The sequence below is a fragment of the Staurois parvus genome, unplaced genomic scaffold (assembly GCF_062004578.1).
Source record: "Staurois parvus isolate SC_StPar_1 unplaced genomic scaffold, SC_StPar_1.0 ptg000192l, whole genome shotgun sequence".
Taxonomy (NCBI): Eukaryota; Metazoa; Chordata; class Amphibia; order Anura; family Ranidae; genus Staurois; species Staurois parvus.
Genome location: NW_028317988.1, coordinates 5,733,522 through 5,748,822, shown reverse-complemented (window position 1 = coordinate 5,748,822; position 15,301 = coordinate 5,733,522). Strand labels below are relative to the sequence as shown.

Sequence of the window (15,301 nt, the reverse complement as noted above, 5' to 3'; positions counted from 1 at the left end):
ATGTTATTACATCACTTCCAGTTCCAGCCTAATGTAAACAAGGCCATTTTTTTCATCTAATGCTTTACATTGTAGAGGAGAGATGTGGGGTCTTATTGACTCCAGATCTCTCCATAGAGGACCTGTCACTACTTATTTCTATCACATAGGGTGTTTACATCCCTTGTGATAGGAATAAAATTGATTTAGTTTTTTGTTTACAGAGACAGTGTAAAAATAAAAAAGTTATAAAATAAATGTAAAAAAAAAAAAATTTAAAGCGCCCCGTCCCCCTGTAGTGAATGCATACGCAGGTCACACTCACATATGTAAATGGTGTTCAAACCACACATGTGAGGTAACATCAAACTGACAGCAATACTTCTAACACTAGATCTCCTCTGTAACTTCAAACTGGTAACCAGCAGAAATTTTAAAAGCAACACCTATGGAGATTTTTAGGTACTGTAGTTTGGCACTATTCCAAGAGCATGAGCAATTTTAAAGCATATGTTGGGTATCTATTTACTCAGCATAACATCATTTTTTATGTTTTACAAAGAAATTGAGTTATAAATTGTGTTTTTAATTGATTAAAATTTATTTTTTTTAAAAAAATTGTGTTTGAAAAATTGCTGCGCAAATACCATGTGACAGAATAAATTGCAGCAACCCCTATTTTATTCTCTAGGGCCTCTGCTACAAAAAATATAATGTTTAAGGGTTCTAAGTAAATTTCTAGCAAAAAAACATTGATTTTTACTTTTATATGAGAAGTGTCAGAATTGCCCCGGTAAGGAAGTATTAGCTGACAGTGTGTAAAAATGTGAACTCATTCTGTTCTGTTACGTCAATATCATCTGAGCTCCCAGTAACACAAGCTCGCCTTATCTCTGGATTCTTGTAGGACGAACCGAGCTGTGATGGCCATCAGTGAACCAATTTTCGCTTTATCCTGCAGATCGCAGACACAGAGGAATCACCATGACATGGTCACCGACCTGCACTTGTCACACTCTGTGCCTGACACAGCTGCCCACGCACAGTACATGGACCTATATAATATCTGCTCTGCTTTTCTTACCCAGAAATCCTTTATGTATGGAATATCATCTTACCATCTTTTGAACATGGAAGAAATCTTTATTGCAGGTAATTAAAGCTTTGTTAAAACTCTTCTTCTCGTTGTTGTTCCAGTAGTCTGAACCTGCAAAATATAGACGATATTACACCTTTTTTAGCAGTATTGCAGGTTAGACACTAACTAAGCATTGCTTGATCATGTTATCATTAAAAATGTGAATAAACATTTCCTAAGGGCTTGGTTCTAGCTCACTAACAATGCAGGTCTGTGGGGACTGCATGTGAAGAGCAGACGTAGCGGGTCACATGGGCTGGTGACGTCCCTATCAGCTTCATCACTACAACCTTCCAGGATGCCTTGTACATAGACACCACGCAGCCGGACTGCTCAGGAGTGCTGACAGCAAGGTTCTGAAAAGGAGACGCTGTCAATCAAGCACCTCTGACTGGCCCAGAAGGCATGCCTGCCTGTGATGTGGAACAGTGACTGAGTGCTGGAAAGCAGGGCAGGGTGCATAGTGCACAGCATGACAGATTCTGGTAAGTCACTGCCTGTTTCCAGATTTTGCACGCCCCCACCTGCCTACTCCCCTGTGATTTGACACAGCGGGAGTTCGTCAGCAGATCCTGGCCAACGATTCACTGGCTGATAAACAACATAGGGCTCTGAACAGAGGGAATGATCGCTTTATTTCTTTTCCCTGCAAAGCAGGGAAAAGAAACAAATTGATGTGTAGTGAAAAGCAGCACACAGTACGTACATTAACACTTGTTAGGCACACAGTTAACCACTTGATTGCCCTTAGATGTTAACCCCTTCTCAGCCAGTGTCATTAGTACAGTGACAGTAAATGAGGGTATCCTCCTGCGCTTTATATGGATGTGATCCCTATAATTAAAGCTGCTGTCACTCAACTTAAACCAATAAGTGTTAACTATATATACATACATTAGTGAAGCGCTAAAATACTTTATAAATTCATACCAATTGTGCCACTTGTGACAACTTAATAGTGCTCAGTGATAAATGTCCCATATACACAAGTATATCGTTATAGTGAAATTAATACACATAAATGAAGTGAATATATAAACAGTGATATAAGATATATCGTGTGTATAAACAAATAGTATTCAATATAAATATTTATTCAATAGGTTACCATATAAATGTGAATCACAAATACATTAAAAAAACAATCCGTGAATAATCAAAAATATAAAAAGTCCATGCAAGTGAAACCGTGTAAAAAGTGATCTTCACTCTGGTGCATAAATCCTCAAATGGCAGCAGTGCCTGCTCACCTCCACACAATGACCCACACAGGGCCAAAATGCTAATACTCTCCTCTATACCCGATCCTCATGAATATGCTCCTCATCCATGGACCATAAGGTAAATGGAGACTCCTCCCCCAGCGTATCTATTTCGCTCCACCTCCACTCAATGGCAGATATGTAAGACACAAAAAGATCCTTCCATAGTGCAATGATGTTTTATTTAGAAGTGAAAAACAGAAAAAGATTGCACTGGATCGCTCCACCTTGATAGGGCTCGTAAATAACGAGCCAGAGCAAAAAATTGCAATGATAGTGAAGTATGTCTTTATTGGGTAAACAGCAGAAACAAATGTAAGGAACTCACAAAATTGGAGAACACAGCCCAGGTCAAACGAAGAGGTTCCCTGGTGATTAGTGGCTCCCTGGTAATCAAATGGCGTTTGTTGGGTGGATCCCCTAACATGTTTTGAGCCACCCTTTGACAACGAGCGTGGCTGTGTTCTCCAATTTTGTGAGTTCCTTACATTTGTTTCTGCTGTTTACCCAATAAAGACATACTTCACTATCATTGCCATTTTTTGCTCTGGCTCGTTATTTACGAGCCCTATCAAGGTGGAGCGATCCAGAGAAACATTATTTGGAGAGGACTGCGTTGGACCTGCTGGCAAAACCGGAGGTGATCTTGGGGGGTTTCCACCATTCCTGGAAGTCTCATATGGTGACCGGATGCTGTCCTATTTGCTGATCAGGCCCGGATGTCCATCTGTATACATACAACGCCCTGTTTGTATGTCTTTGTGGTAAGCGCAATTATTTACCAGATCCGTCCACAAGCCCAATTGGATTTCAATCTATTCATTACATTTGTACATTTATATCTTCATTTATATGGAACCATTCATATTGTGATTGAGGATTTACTGTCTTATCCATCTTTACATTGATGGTTGATATACTATTTAGCGCTGCATACCATTTGTATATTTCATGAAATAATTGGCAAAAAGCTAGATCCATTTGTTGTTTGTTGATAAGAACTAAAATTTTGACTCAAGCCAAAAAAAAAAAGAGTTTTAAGTTCTTAATCAGATGATACACGCAATTAAAAACATGGGACAAATACGTCCCTTGGTCCTCAAATGGTTAAACAGTTTTCTTCCAATGATACAGTCACCATTTAAATATTTATGTTGTGATTGCATCTCATCTTAAGCATCTCTTCTCCAGGGAGAGTAAGTTTAATGTTTGTAGTCATTTCTCATAAGTGACATTCTAGCCCCATTTTTTTTTACTTTTTTTGACATTTTTTTGAAATTTTTGACTTGTTAAGCTTTGCTTCATCAGCAAACATTGAGACTGAACAATTTATTCCAACCTCTATGTTGTTTATGAACCTGTTAAACAGAATCAGTCCCAGGACAGAGCCCTGGATCACCCTGCTCACAACTCTAGACCATTCATACCATTTATCATTTACCACTTTTAGGCCGACTACCTTGTGCTGTTGCTTCTTAAGTCTCATACATACTGCTGCCACTAAAAGTGAGTTTATGAGCTTTTGGATTACAACTCAATAAATACAACTCAATAAAAGCCTATGTGTCCATGTACACATAGGCTTTTACTAGAAATTAGGAGCAGCAGAGTTTAGGGGCAATTAAACGTTCCTCTTCTGAATGCAGAATAATCTTGTTCAGGAGAGGAACGTTTTGCCTCAAAACGCTAAAAGCGGCAAAAATACTAACCGCGTTAAGCGCTTGGACGTTTATCCATGTCAATGGAAAATACTCTGGCCAATTAAATGAATAAACGTCCAAGCACCTAACATGGCAGCAGCATTTTGGCAGAAGAAATGCCTGATGCTTGTAAAAGCTTGCAATGCGTTTAGCCACGCAAGCATTTGGGAGCTAATTCATTTCACAGGCTAGAATAAATAATTTCTTATGGCCATTGAAATGAATTAATGCTCAAGTGTTATATGCACCTAGTGTTAAAGTGCATTTAGGCACATTTACACGTTTAGAAGCGTCAAGCTTTTTTCTGCCAAAACTTTGCTGCTACTGGACGCACTGGCAATGTTTTTTTTTTTTTCTGCCTCTAAACTCCTTTAAAATTTCATGTGTGCATGGACACATAGGCTAACATGGAAGGGAGTTTAAAGGTAAGGAAAAAAATGCCAGATACCCCAAGAAGCAGCTGGTAAAATGTCCAGTGTGCATGAGGCCTTACCCTTCCTGTATTAAAAAATGGAGTGCCCAAATAATGAGACAAAAAAACAATAGATAATATATTGGTAAAATATACAAAATATAAAGTAAACATGTCCACAGAGTCACAATCTCAAATTAGCATAGTGTTAGATAAAGACACAGTACTAAAGCTATTTATATATACTATATAGAGACAGAGACAGGGACACACACACTGGCTAGAAATAGCAATAGAAGTTTAGTAGCCTTCAGTATTAACACGTCCTGTTTAAGGACTAAAGTTATTGTAAAAATGGCCACCAATCGGATTCAAGCTTTCGGGGCCAACCTGCTGCTGATTGGTAGCTGAGGAGGAATAACTTTAATAGTTTAAGACCCATCCCTTTGCTCCCAGTTTACCTCTAAACTTTTAGGATGCTTAGTCTACAACTGTCTGAGCTCCTACTTCACTGACAACAACCTTCTTGCCCCCTTACAGTCTGGCTTTCTCTTACAGCACTTCACAGAAACTGACCTACTAAAACTCACTAATGATTTACTAACTGCTAAAACCAATGACCACTACTGTAATCCATACTCTTACTACTAGACCTCTCTGCGGTCATTGATACTGTTGACCATCCCCTCAAAAAACTTCACTCTTGGCTTTCAAAACGTTACTCTCTCCTGGTTCTCCTCCTACCTATCACAGCTCTTCTTCAGTGTTACCTATAACTCTGTCTCTTCCTCTCCACTTCCTCTTTCTGTAGGGGTCCCTCAAGGTTCTGTCCTTTGACCCCTCCTCTTCTCCATCTGCACCTCCTCCCTTGGTCACTTGATAAACTCCCATGGCTTCCAGTACCATCTCTATGCTGATAACACCCAAATCTATCTCTCTACTCCTCACCTCACTCCTACAGTCTCCTCTCACATTACTAACTTATTAACTGACATATCAGTATGGATGTCCAACCACTTCTTCAAACTTAATCTTTCTAAAACTGAGCTCTTAATATTCCCTCCAACCCGTGCCCCCTCCCCTGACTTGTCCATCAAGATCAATAATACAACCATCAGTCCCTCCCTTCATGCCAGGGTACTAGGTATAATCCTGGACTCTGACTTGTTTTTTCAGCCCCAAATCCACACACTGTCCAAACCTTGTAGACTTCACCTTCGTAGCATCTCCAAAATGTGCCCCTTTTTAACTGTTGAAACCACTAAGCAACTTGTTCACTTCCTTGTAATCTCTCAGCTTCACTATTGTAAATCCCTCCTCATAGGCCTACCTCTTCGCAAGCTATCCCCTCTTCAGTCTATAATGAACGCTGCTGCCAGCCCCATCCACCTTATCAACCGTTCCATGTCTGCCACCCCTTTCTGCCAATTCCTCAACTGGTTTCCCATTGCCCAGCAAATAAAATTTAAAACATTACCAATAACATACAAAGCCAGTCACAACTCTGCTCCAAATTACATCACCAATCTTGTCTCCAAATATTACTCAAGCCATCCTCTCTGCTCCTCCCAAGACCTCCTGCTCTCTAGCTCCTTGTCTCCTCCTTTCATGCTAGCCTCCAGGACTTCTCCAGAGCCTCTCCCATCGTCTGAAACTCCCTACCCCAATCCGTCTGGCAATCTCCTTGTCCACTTTTAGGCAATCCCTGAAAACATATCTTCGAGTAAGCCTATCCTGCCTTCAGCTAATAACTGAATCTTTTACATCTCCCATCAGTTCATCTCTCACAGTTATTATCTTTTGAGTGTAAGCTCCCAGGAACAGGGCCCTCCTAACCCTCATGTTTTTTGAATTGTATTGATTCCCTTTATATTGTACAGTGATCTGTGCAAACTGTTGGTGCTATATAAATCCTGTATAATAACAGTACTTACTAATGAGACCTTTCTACATATTTACAGAAGCACACAGATCAGTCCTTGTCCTGAAGAGCCTTACAGTCTATGATGGTTTTGTTTCAGATAAATACATGTGTATCTTGCTTATAATTAATCCTGAAGGTTACATGTTCTTGTCTGGATGTTCTTATATCCCCTTAGAAGTTCATTCCAAATGATAACACTAATGAGAAATCCTCATCTAGATAGTGTCGCATTACCTCCAGTGTGTAATGGAATCTGCCTTCACCCTGACCATGAGAGGTGAAGGTGTTTTCTATAATGTGAAGAAAATAAGGACCTTTGTGTCAACTCTTCTCTGGGCAAGTTAAATAGAAAATTGTCTCATGAATGATCACAAACATTTGCTTTGTACTGAAAGGTGCTGCTGTCATTAATAGAAACCATTCAACCATAAATATATTAATAAAAAATAAAAGCTGAATCGGTTTTTTGTTCAGGGCATTACGGGGTTTATTTACTAAAGCTGGAGAGTCCAAAATCAGACTCCCTTCTGCATAGAAACCAATCAGCTTCTAACCTCAGCTTGTTCAATGAAGCTTTGGCAATGAAACCTGGAAGCTGATTGGTTTCTATGCAGAAGGGAGTCTGATTTTGGACTCTCCAGCTTTAGTAAATAAACCCCAACATGTCTGCCTTATTTATCCAAATGGCAGATGGAAGAACTGTCATGAGATGGATTGCAATTTGGCAGGTTCAGCAGAGACTGGCGAAATTTCTATCCATGTGTGGCCACTGCAATTCAACAGAAGTTGATCTTATGATCAGCTTCTGTTGAACGGTCCTGCTGGAATTAAGCGCTGATCTGTGTATTCTGACAGCCGGGGAGTCTCTCAGCTGTCAGAATACAAAAGAACAGCAGGGAGGATTCCCCTATCTACTTCAAATGTGTGGATGGGGGAATCGGTTTAGTTTTTTTTATTCAGCCTCCTGGTTGAACAAAAAAAAAAACTGAGCCATGTATGGCTAGCTTTGGGACTTGTGTATTCAGGCTACTGAGCTTCTGATATCAGATTGTAAAGCATTGACAAATAAGAAGCTCAGTGTTTGAATTTAGATTTGGATCCTATGAATCACTTTCATTTACTCTTGCTTTTGCTATGCATTGCATTGCTTTGCTATTTTGTAATCAAACACACAAGTCTCAAGTTGGTCACACACTGATCTCACACTTTTCAAGTGGAACTAAACCCTCCTATCCTTTACAAACAAGGAAGTGGCCATCTTAACCTCTGTTTGATCTGCAGTAGCTTTGGTTTTACACATGTGATCAGTTATGACACCAGCCATTTGATGGCTTGACAGTTCGATTGAAAGCTGACAAACACGCACGCAACTGTGACAGTCTTCATTCATGGGCATTAATTAAGTAAAACCGGAGGATGCAAAAATCTGGTGCCGCTCTGTATAGAAACCAACCAGCTTCCAGTTATTTGTCAAAGATTAATTGAACAAGCTGAAGCTGATTGGCTACCATGCACAGCTGCATCAAATTTTTACTCTCCAATTTTACAATATCAACCCCATGGTGTGCAGTAATGTAACTGTTTTGGGAAACAATTAATCTGTGGGTTTAGTTCAGCTTTAAATGCAAATTATTTTGTAATATAACAATTTCAATAAAACAATCACATTTTTCAGAAATCAACTGCACTAAAGGAGCAAAAAATAATAAGCCGTAATTGCTATCAATCGGAAATAGCCCTGAAGGAACAATTAACTGGATTCAACCAATTTAATCTATTTCTTTGGTGTATAAAATAATTTTCCAGTGAAGTATTCTTCAAAACAATCAAATCTATGATTGATCCTATGGTTATGGCATGTGCAGCATTTGACAGTGGGCTGAACAACCAATCAGGAGAAGACCCATGCCCTTCAAAGAATATAAGCGTACACAAGAGCCCAAAAGGGGAGCTGATCAGCAGAGCAGATGAACATGGGGGACAGGTGGTAGGGATGAGGAGACAGTCAGTGCAGAGGGGCTTAGAGTAGGACAGCATCTGAAGAGATTATTGAGAGGTGGATGAGTCAAGCTGTAGAGCAACTGACGGATCTCAAGCTGGCAATACACCAGTAAAATTTTGTTTGACAATTTTCATTTTGGAATCTTCATTCAATTTTCTAACAGTTATAAGGATGAACTCAATGACTGATTTCAACTGCACTGATGAGGAAAGCTGAAGGATGATAAATTTTTCTTGAACAAAGGAAATTCTGTGAATTTGGGTTTCATTTTTGAAAAATCACACACAGGCATCCTCAAAATGGATGTTGAATTCAAAACATAGGCATGGCAATGAAACAAACTTTTTAACCACTTCCAGACCGGACACTTTTACCCCCTTCCTGTCCAGGGCAATTTTCAGCTTTCAGCGCTATCACACTTTGAATGACAATTGTGCGGTCATGCAACACTGTACCCAAATTAATTTTTTACCATTGTTTTGAGACAGATAAAGCTTTATTTTGGTGGTATTTATTCACCGCTGGGATTTTAATTTTTTTTGCTATGTAAATAAAAAAGTCCAAAAATTTTGAAAAAAAGTGTTTTTTTTATAAAATTTTGCAAATAAATAATATTTCATCATAAATCTTTGCCAAAATTTATTCTGTTATCTTTTTAGTAAAAAAAAAAATCCAAATTAGTTTATAACCAAAAATTATAATTTTTAAACATTTTTTTTACATTTTTATTTTTTTATACTCTTATTTTTTATTTATTTATTTTTTTTACATACTGTCACCCTAGCAGTACAGTGTCACCATGGTGACACTGTACTACTTGTGGGGGGTGATGAAGATTTTTTTTTTTTTTTACACTGATTGCTTTTACACCCATAAAGGCTGTAAAAGCAATCATTTCTCTTTCTCTCTGTCTGCATTCTTGCACTCATTGAGAAGTACTGAGTGAGCTGTGATTGGTCACAGCTTGTCACATGGTACAAGGCTGTTGTGAATAGCCTTGTACCATGTGACCTCTGTGATCATTCACAGATTTCACACGTAGTAAGCAATGATGTCACAAGTGACATCTTGCTTACTACTTTGCATGTGATCACTGATTGGCCAATCAGTGATCACATGATTGGGACCTCGTACAGAGGTTCCGTCCGACGATCGCTGTTTCACTGTGTCCGGAGGACACAGCGGGCACCGGATTGCGGTGCTGCGCGCTTCCAGGGAGCGCGCACAAGCAGGGTGCGGGGAGGCCGTTTATAAACGGTCAACCGACCCTGCACTGCCACCGTCTGGCCGTTTATATGCAACGGCCGGTCGGGAAGTGGTTAAAGGTATTCATACGAAATTTGTCAAGTCCATAACAGTACTATGCTCTGACATTAGCACCATCAAATCGATGTTTGTTTTCAACCACAATGACGAGAAAATTCGAAAGAGAGCAGGATGGAAATTTTTTCTTGAATGAATGAATGAATTTCTAACAGTGAATGTGGTTTTCATTCAGGAAAGTCCATTCACTCCAAAATTAAATGTTAAAGGCAAACTGTATTTTAGTACTTTTGAATGACATTCGTCAAGTCATTGAATGACGGAATTTTCGAACATGCATTTGAAAATCTACTAGTGTATAGCTAGCTTAGGTTTGTCTGTTAATAGACCACAAAAAAGAATGTTACAGTAGTTAAGTTGGAATATGATCAATGTGTTGCATAATTTTGTTTCATCATGCATCAGGAAGGGACAGACCCAGAATAACTTTTTAGGAAGGTGATGACAGGCAGCGGTTAGTGAGTAAGTCTGGAGTCTAAAACCCTATTGAATTCACAGAAATAGATATTGGTTAGACAGACATTGCTCTAGCAACCTTTCCACTTAGCAGTATGTCCAAATATGACCGAATTGTCCAACAATCAGCAGAGTGACCAGAGCTGACCATACTGCCATACTGACCATGCTGCCCAGCACACTCTGTAATTTAAAAGGCCCAGTCAGACATACCACCATCTCTTCCTCTACATAACAAGTCTGCATGTGGAAGCCTGGGGTTACTCATCTATGCCATCATTCTCAGCCCTGCCTACCCTTCTGTCATTGAAATGTCAAAGGTGGTGAGGTATAGAAGCTGAACATATTCTCCACTACTGAGCATCAGAGGGCTGGAGCATGAAGTGAATTTCCACTAAGAGGAAATAGCATTTTAAAGAGATATCTCATTTTTAAAAACGTTTGCGCACAGGAGGTGTACACGTACATGTGCAAAATGACAGATGCAGGAGCCTATTACTCCCCTGTTCTCACCGCCTCCTCTATAACACAGAAGTTCAGGGAAAGGCGCAGATCACCAAAAGATTCAGTGGTGGTGACAAGGAAGGTGGTGAAAGTAGGTAAGTGTTTAGGGACGGGGGTTGTACATATACTGGGGTGTTCTTTTTTTTACCTTACTAAAGGGGATTTTTTTTTACTTAAAAAAAGAGGTTATACTTACCTGCTCTATACAACATTATTGCACAGAAAATGCCCTTACCTCCTTTTCATGCAGTCCCTCGCCAGCATTGTCCACCCTTTCCTTCTACAGGTGCCTCCTTAGCAAGTTGTGTGCTAAGGAGGCACCCATGTGGGCGTGCTCCTAAGTCGGGTTGTGTGCATCCATAGACACACACAGCATTGTTAAGCCATGCCCCATGCTTCCACCTCATAGGAATTTGACTGACAGCAGCAGGAGCTTATGGCTATGTCTGCCCTCAGTGTGTCCTGTGAAAGCAGGAAGTAAAGGGAGTGGTGTTGTAGCCAAGACTGCACTGGCAGGGGCCAGTTCCGAGTTTAGGGGGGGGGTGGTTAGGACAAGCAATTGCGCATTTTTTACCTTAATGCAGAGAATGCATCAGGATAAAAAACATTTGAATTTAGAATCACTTTAATGCTGTTAATAAGGAATTAATATATTAGCTAAGTATACTAATTCCAAGCAACCATTAGTAAAAAAAAAAAATCATGATAGGACTATAAAGGGAAAAATGTGTGATATTTGGACTTTAAATGAGAGACTGGAATAAAGTATGACTCCTAGGCAACAAGCTTGGACAGCTAAGGGTATTGGGGTGTTTTCAATAGTAATTGTTATTTCAGATAAGGGAGTGGAGAAAGATTTCAGAAAAAAACGTTCTGTTTTATCCGTGTTAGATTTTAGGAAGTGAAAGGACATAAAAGCAGAGACAACAGATAGAAAGAAGGGAAGTGAGATCAAAATACTAAAAAAAACAAAACGATACAGTATGCATGGAAGTGTTGTATTGTAAGCCAAGACCTTGAATATAATGAAAATGGGAAGGGTTACAAAAAGCAGTGCAGAGAAAAGGTCATTTAGCGCCCAAGATGCCAAACCCCTGCCCTTCATGATGTTTGAGCTTTGGGAATTCTATTCCCAGCAATCACCCGCTTATGCTAAAACCACTGCGCAGCTCTGGATCTGTCAGTGAGGTTTCACGTGGACCTGGAAGTGCGCAGTAATGTTGTGGGATCTTCCTGCTGTGTTATCTGAATCTGCTGGTCTCCTTGCACCAGAGCCAAAAACAAAAGCAGAGAATGCATGCCAGTCAGAGAGAAACAACGGGATGTTTATGTCAGATCACGTAGCTAGGAATTTTTTAAACAGCAAATATGCGTAGCACCCTCCTAATTTGCAAATTATTTGGTAAATTTAGTTGGTTCTTCTGTAGGCAGAGGAGCAGGGGTTGATTGTGTTAGGAACTGTGCAGAGCTTCACAAGTTGCTGGCCTGTTACTTCACTCTGTCTTCTGGAGTGTTCTAGAACATGTTGAAAGGGATGACAGGGCTAGCAGCCTGAATATTTTTGGATCTTCAGCCAATCCCTGAGGAGGCGTGCTCAGTAAGTGGAGGGAAAAACACAAATACTTTTAAATTGGGCAAGTGTGTGGCAAATGTGGTTTATTGTTTATAAATGTAAAGCTATGCACTTCGGGGCTAAAAACAAGCATGCTTCTTACATAATAGGGGGAGTACAACTGGGGGTGTCATTGGAGAAGAATCTGGGGGTTCTGATACATCATAAGCTTAATAATGGCATGCAATGCCAAGCTGCGGTTTCCAAAGCGAGCAAAATCCTTTCTTGCATTGAAAGAGGTATAGACTCCAGAGAGAGAGAGATGTAATTTTGCCCCAGTACAAATCTTGGTGACACCTCATCTGGAATATGCAGTTCAGTTTTGGGCACCAGTTGACAAAAAGGATATCAGAGAACTGGAGAAAGTGCAGAGAAGGGCAACCAAACTGATAAGAGGCATGGAGGAGATCAGCTATGAGGAAAGATTAGAGGAACTGAATTTATTCTCTCTTCAGAAGAGGAGATTAAGGGGGGATATGATCTCCATGTATATTACATAAGGGGGGATATGATCTCCATGTATAATACATAAGGGGGATATGATCTCCATGTATAATACATAAGGGGGATATGATCACCATGCATAATACATAAGGGGGGATATGATCTCCATGTATATTACATAAGGGGGGGATATGATCTCCATGTATATTACATAAGGGGGGATATGATCTCTATGTATAATACATAAGGGGGATATGATCTCCATGTATAATACGTAAGGGGGGATATGATCTCCATGTATAATACATAAGGGGGGATATGATCTCCATGTATAATACATAAGGGGGATATGATCTCCATGTATATTACATAAGGGGGGATATGATCACCATGTATAATACATAAGGGGGGATATGATCTCCATGTATATTACATAAGGGGGGATATGATCACCACGTATAATACATAAGGGGGATATGATCTCCATGTATATTACATAAGGGGGGATATGATCTCCATGTATAATACATAAGGGGGATATGATCTCCATGTATATTACATAAGGGGGGGATATGATCTCCATGTATATTACACAAGGGGGGATATGATCTCCATGTATAATATGTAGGGGGGGATATGATCTCCATGTATAATACATAAGGGGGGATATGATCTCCATGTATAATACATAAGGGGGGATATGATCTCCATGTATAATACATAAGGGGGGGGATATGATCACCATGTATAAATACATCAGTGGTTCATATAGTGAATTCAGTGTAGAGTTATTCACCTTAAGAGCATCACAGAGGACAAGGGGGCACTCTTTAATCTCCAAATGCGAAAAGGCATCTTTCTGTGAAAATGTGGAATAGAGTTGGTTCTGGCCAGCTCAGTAAATTTATTTAAGAAAGGCCTGGATTCTTTCCTAGATACAGATAATATAACTGGACACTAATATTCAAAGGTAAAGTTGATCCAGGGAATATCTGTTTGCCTCTTGGGGGATCAGGAAGGAATCCCGTCCCCCTCCCCCCGCAGCAAATTGGATCATGCTTTATTGGGGGTTTTTTTGCCTTCCTCTGGATCATATGTGGGTATAGGTTTGTGTATATGGAAGTTTTCTATTTGTGTGTGTTGAACTAGTATCTTTTTTCAACCAGATTAACTACGTAACTATGGAGAGCACAGCTCAGGGCCCAGCCATCTATAGGTGACCCCTTTGCTGGTGGGGTCTGCCCCTGGGGGAGACAGCCAGGAGATCTGGGGTCAGGAAGCTCCCTCCATGTGTGGCACTGAGAGTACCTAAACCAACCATCATTTAAAGGAGAAGTGACTGTGGAGTTCAATACCTCATAAGTCAGGACCAGGTGCAGCCGTTATGGAGTTATGCAAGCTAACCAGTGGCACATCACTTCTCGGTGTCTGAACTCACTGCAGCCACGTGCAGCGCAAGACAACCAGGCACTGTGCTACTATTATATTTACTTTTACTACTACTACTTTCACTACCACCGCTAGTGGAAATACAGGACATTGCATCATACAGCTGTGTAATACAGCTCTGCAATACAGCTTGCAATCTGTTACAGAGCAGCCAGAAACTTAGCAAGGTACAGCAAGGTAGAGGTATTAGGGAAAAAAAGGTGAAAAATAGCATATTTTGCAGTTTTAACACTGGGCAGTCCCACTGCAAGACAAGGCAAAATGCCTTGTCTCCTATCTGGCCAAGTTAACAGCACTGCGTTGTGGTGGCCTGTGCTGAAAAAAAGTACTGCATGTGCACTTTTTTCCAGTGCAGTGAGAGCCAATCCAATGCCGCTGCAGCCAAAAGAACTTGATGAAATGTCACCGTGTGACATCTCAATAAGGTTTGTTTAAAAAAAAAAGTGTCCTGTGATGCACTGTTATTGGTGCATGGGCACTGCTCTGATCCCACTGCATACCTGCTGATTAAATTTTACCCTAAAGGTCATGAAAGTTACAGTCAGGTCCATAAATATTGGGACATGGACACAATTCTAAAATTTTTGGCTCTATACACCACCACAATGGATTTGAAATGAAACGAACAAGATGTGCTTTAACTGCAGACTGTCAGCTTTAATTTGAGGGTATTTACATCCAAATCAGGTGAACGGTGTAGGAATTACAACAGTTTGGATATGTGCCTCCCACTTGTTAAGTAACCAAAAGTAATGGGACAATTGGCTTCTCAGCTGTTCCATGGCCAGGTGTGTGTTATTCCCTCGTTATCCCAATTACAATGAGCAGATAAAAGGTCCAGAGTTCATTTCAAGTGTGCTATTTGCATTTGGAATCTGTTGCTGTCAACTCTCAAGATGAGATCCAAAGAGCTGTCACTATCAGTGAAGCAAGCCATCATTAGGCTGAAAAAACAAAACAAACACATCAGAAAGATAGCAAAAACAACTGTTTGGAACAAGCTGCCAGCTTGTTAGGAGCCCTACACTGGCAGGAAGGAGGAGGGGGAGAAAGAACACAGTCCACACCTCCTCCCGGCTCTCTGCTCCTTTCCTTG

The 15,301-nt window shown here is 40.2% G+C and overlaps 1 protein-coding gene across 2 annotated transcripts in view; it reads right to left on the bottom strand.

The window, feature by feature from the left end:
- The window catches only part of TRERF1 (transcriptional regulating factor 1), a 197,145-nt gene that overhangs the window by 25,289 nt on the left and 156,555 nt on the right, over positions 1-15,301 (bottom strand). For both annotated transcript variants that reach the window (XM_089677823.1, XM_089677822.1), the window contains exon 11: positions 1,098-1,186. In XM_089677823.1, coding sequence (XP_089533949.1) covers positions 1,098-1,186 — 89 coding nt within the window. The remainder of the gene's footprint in view (positions 1-1,097; positions 1,187-15,301) is intronic.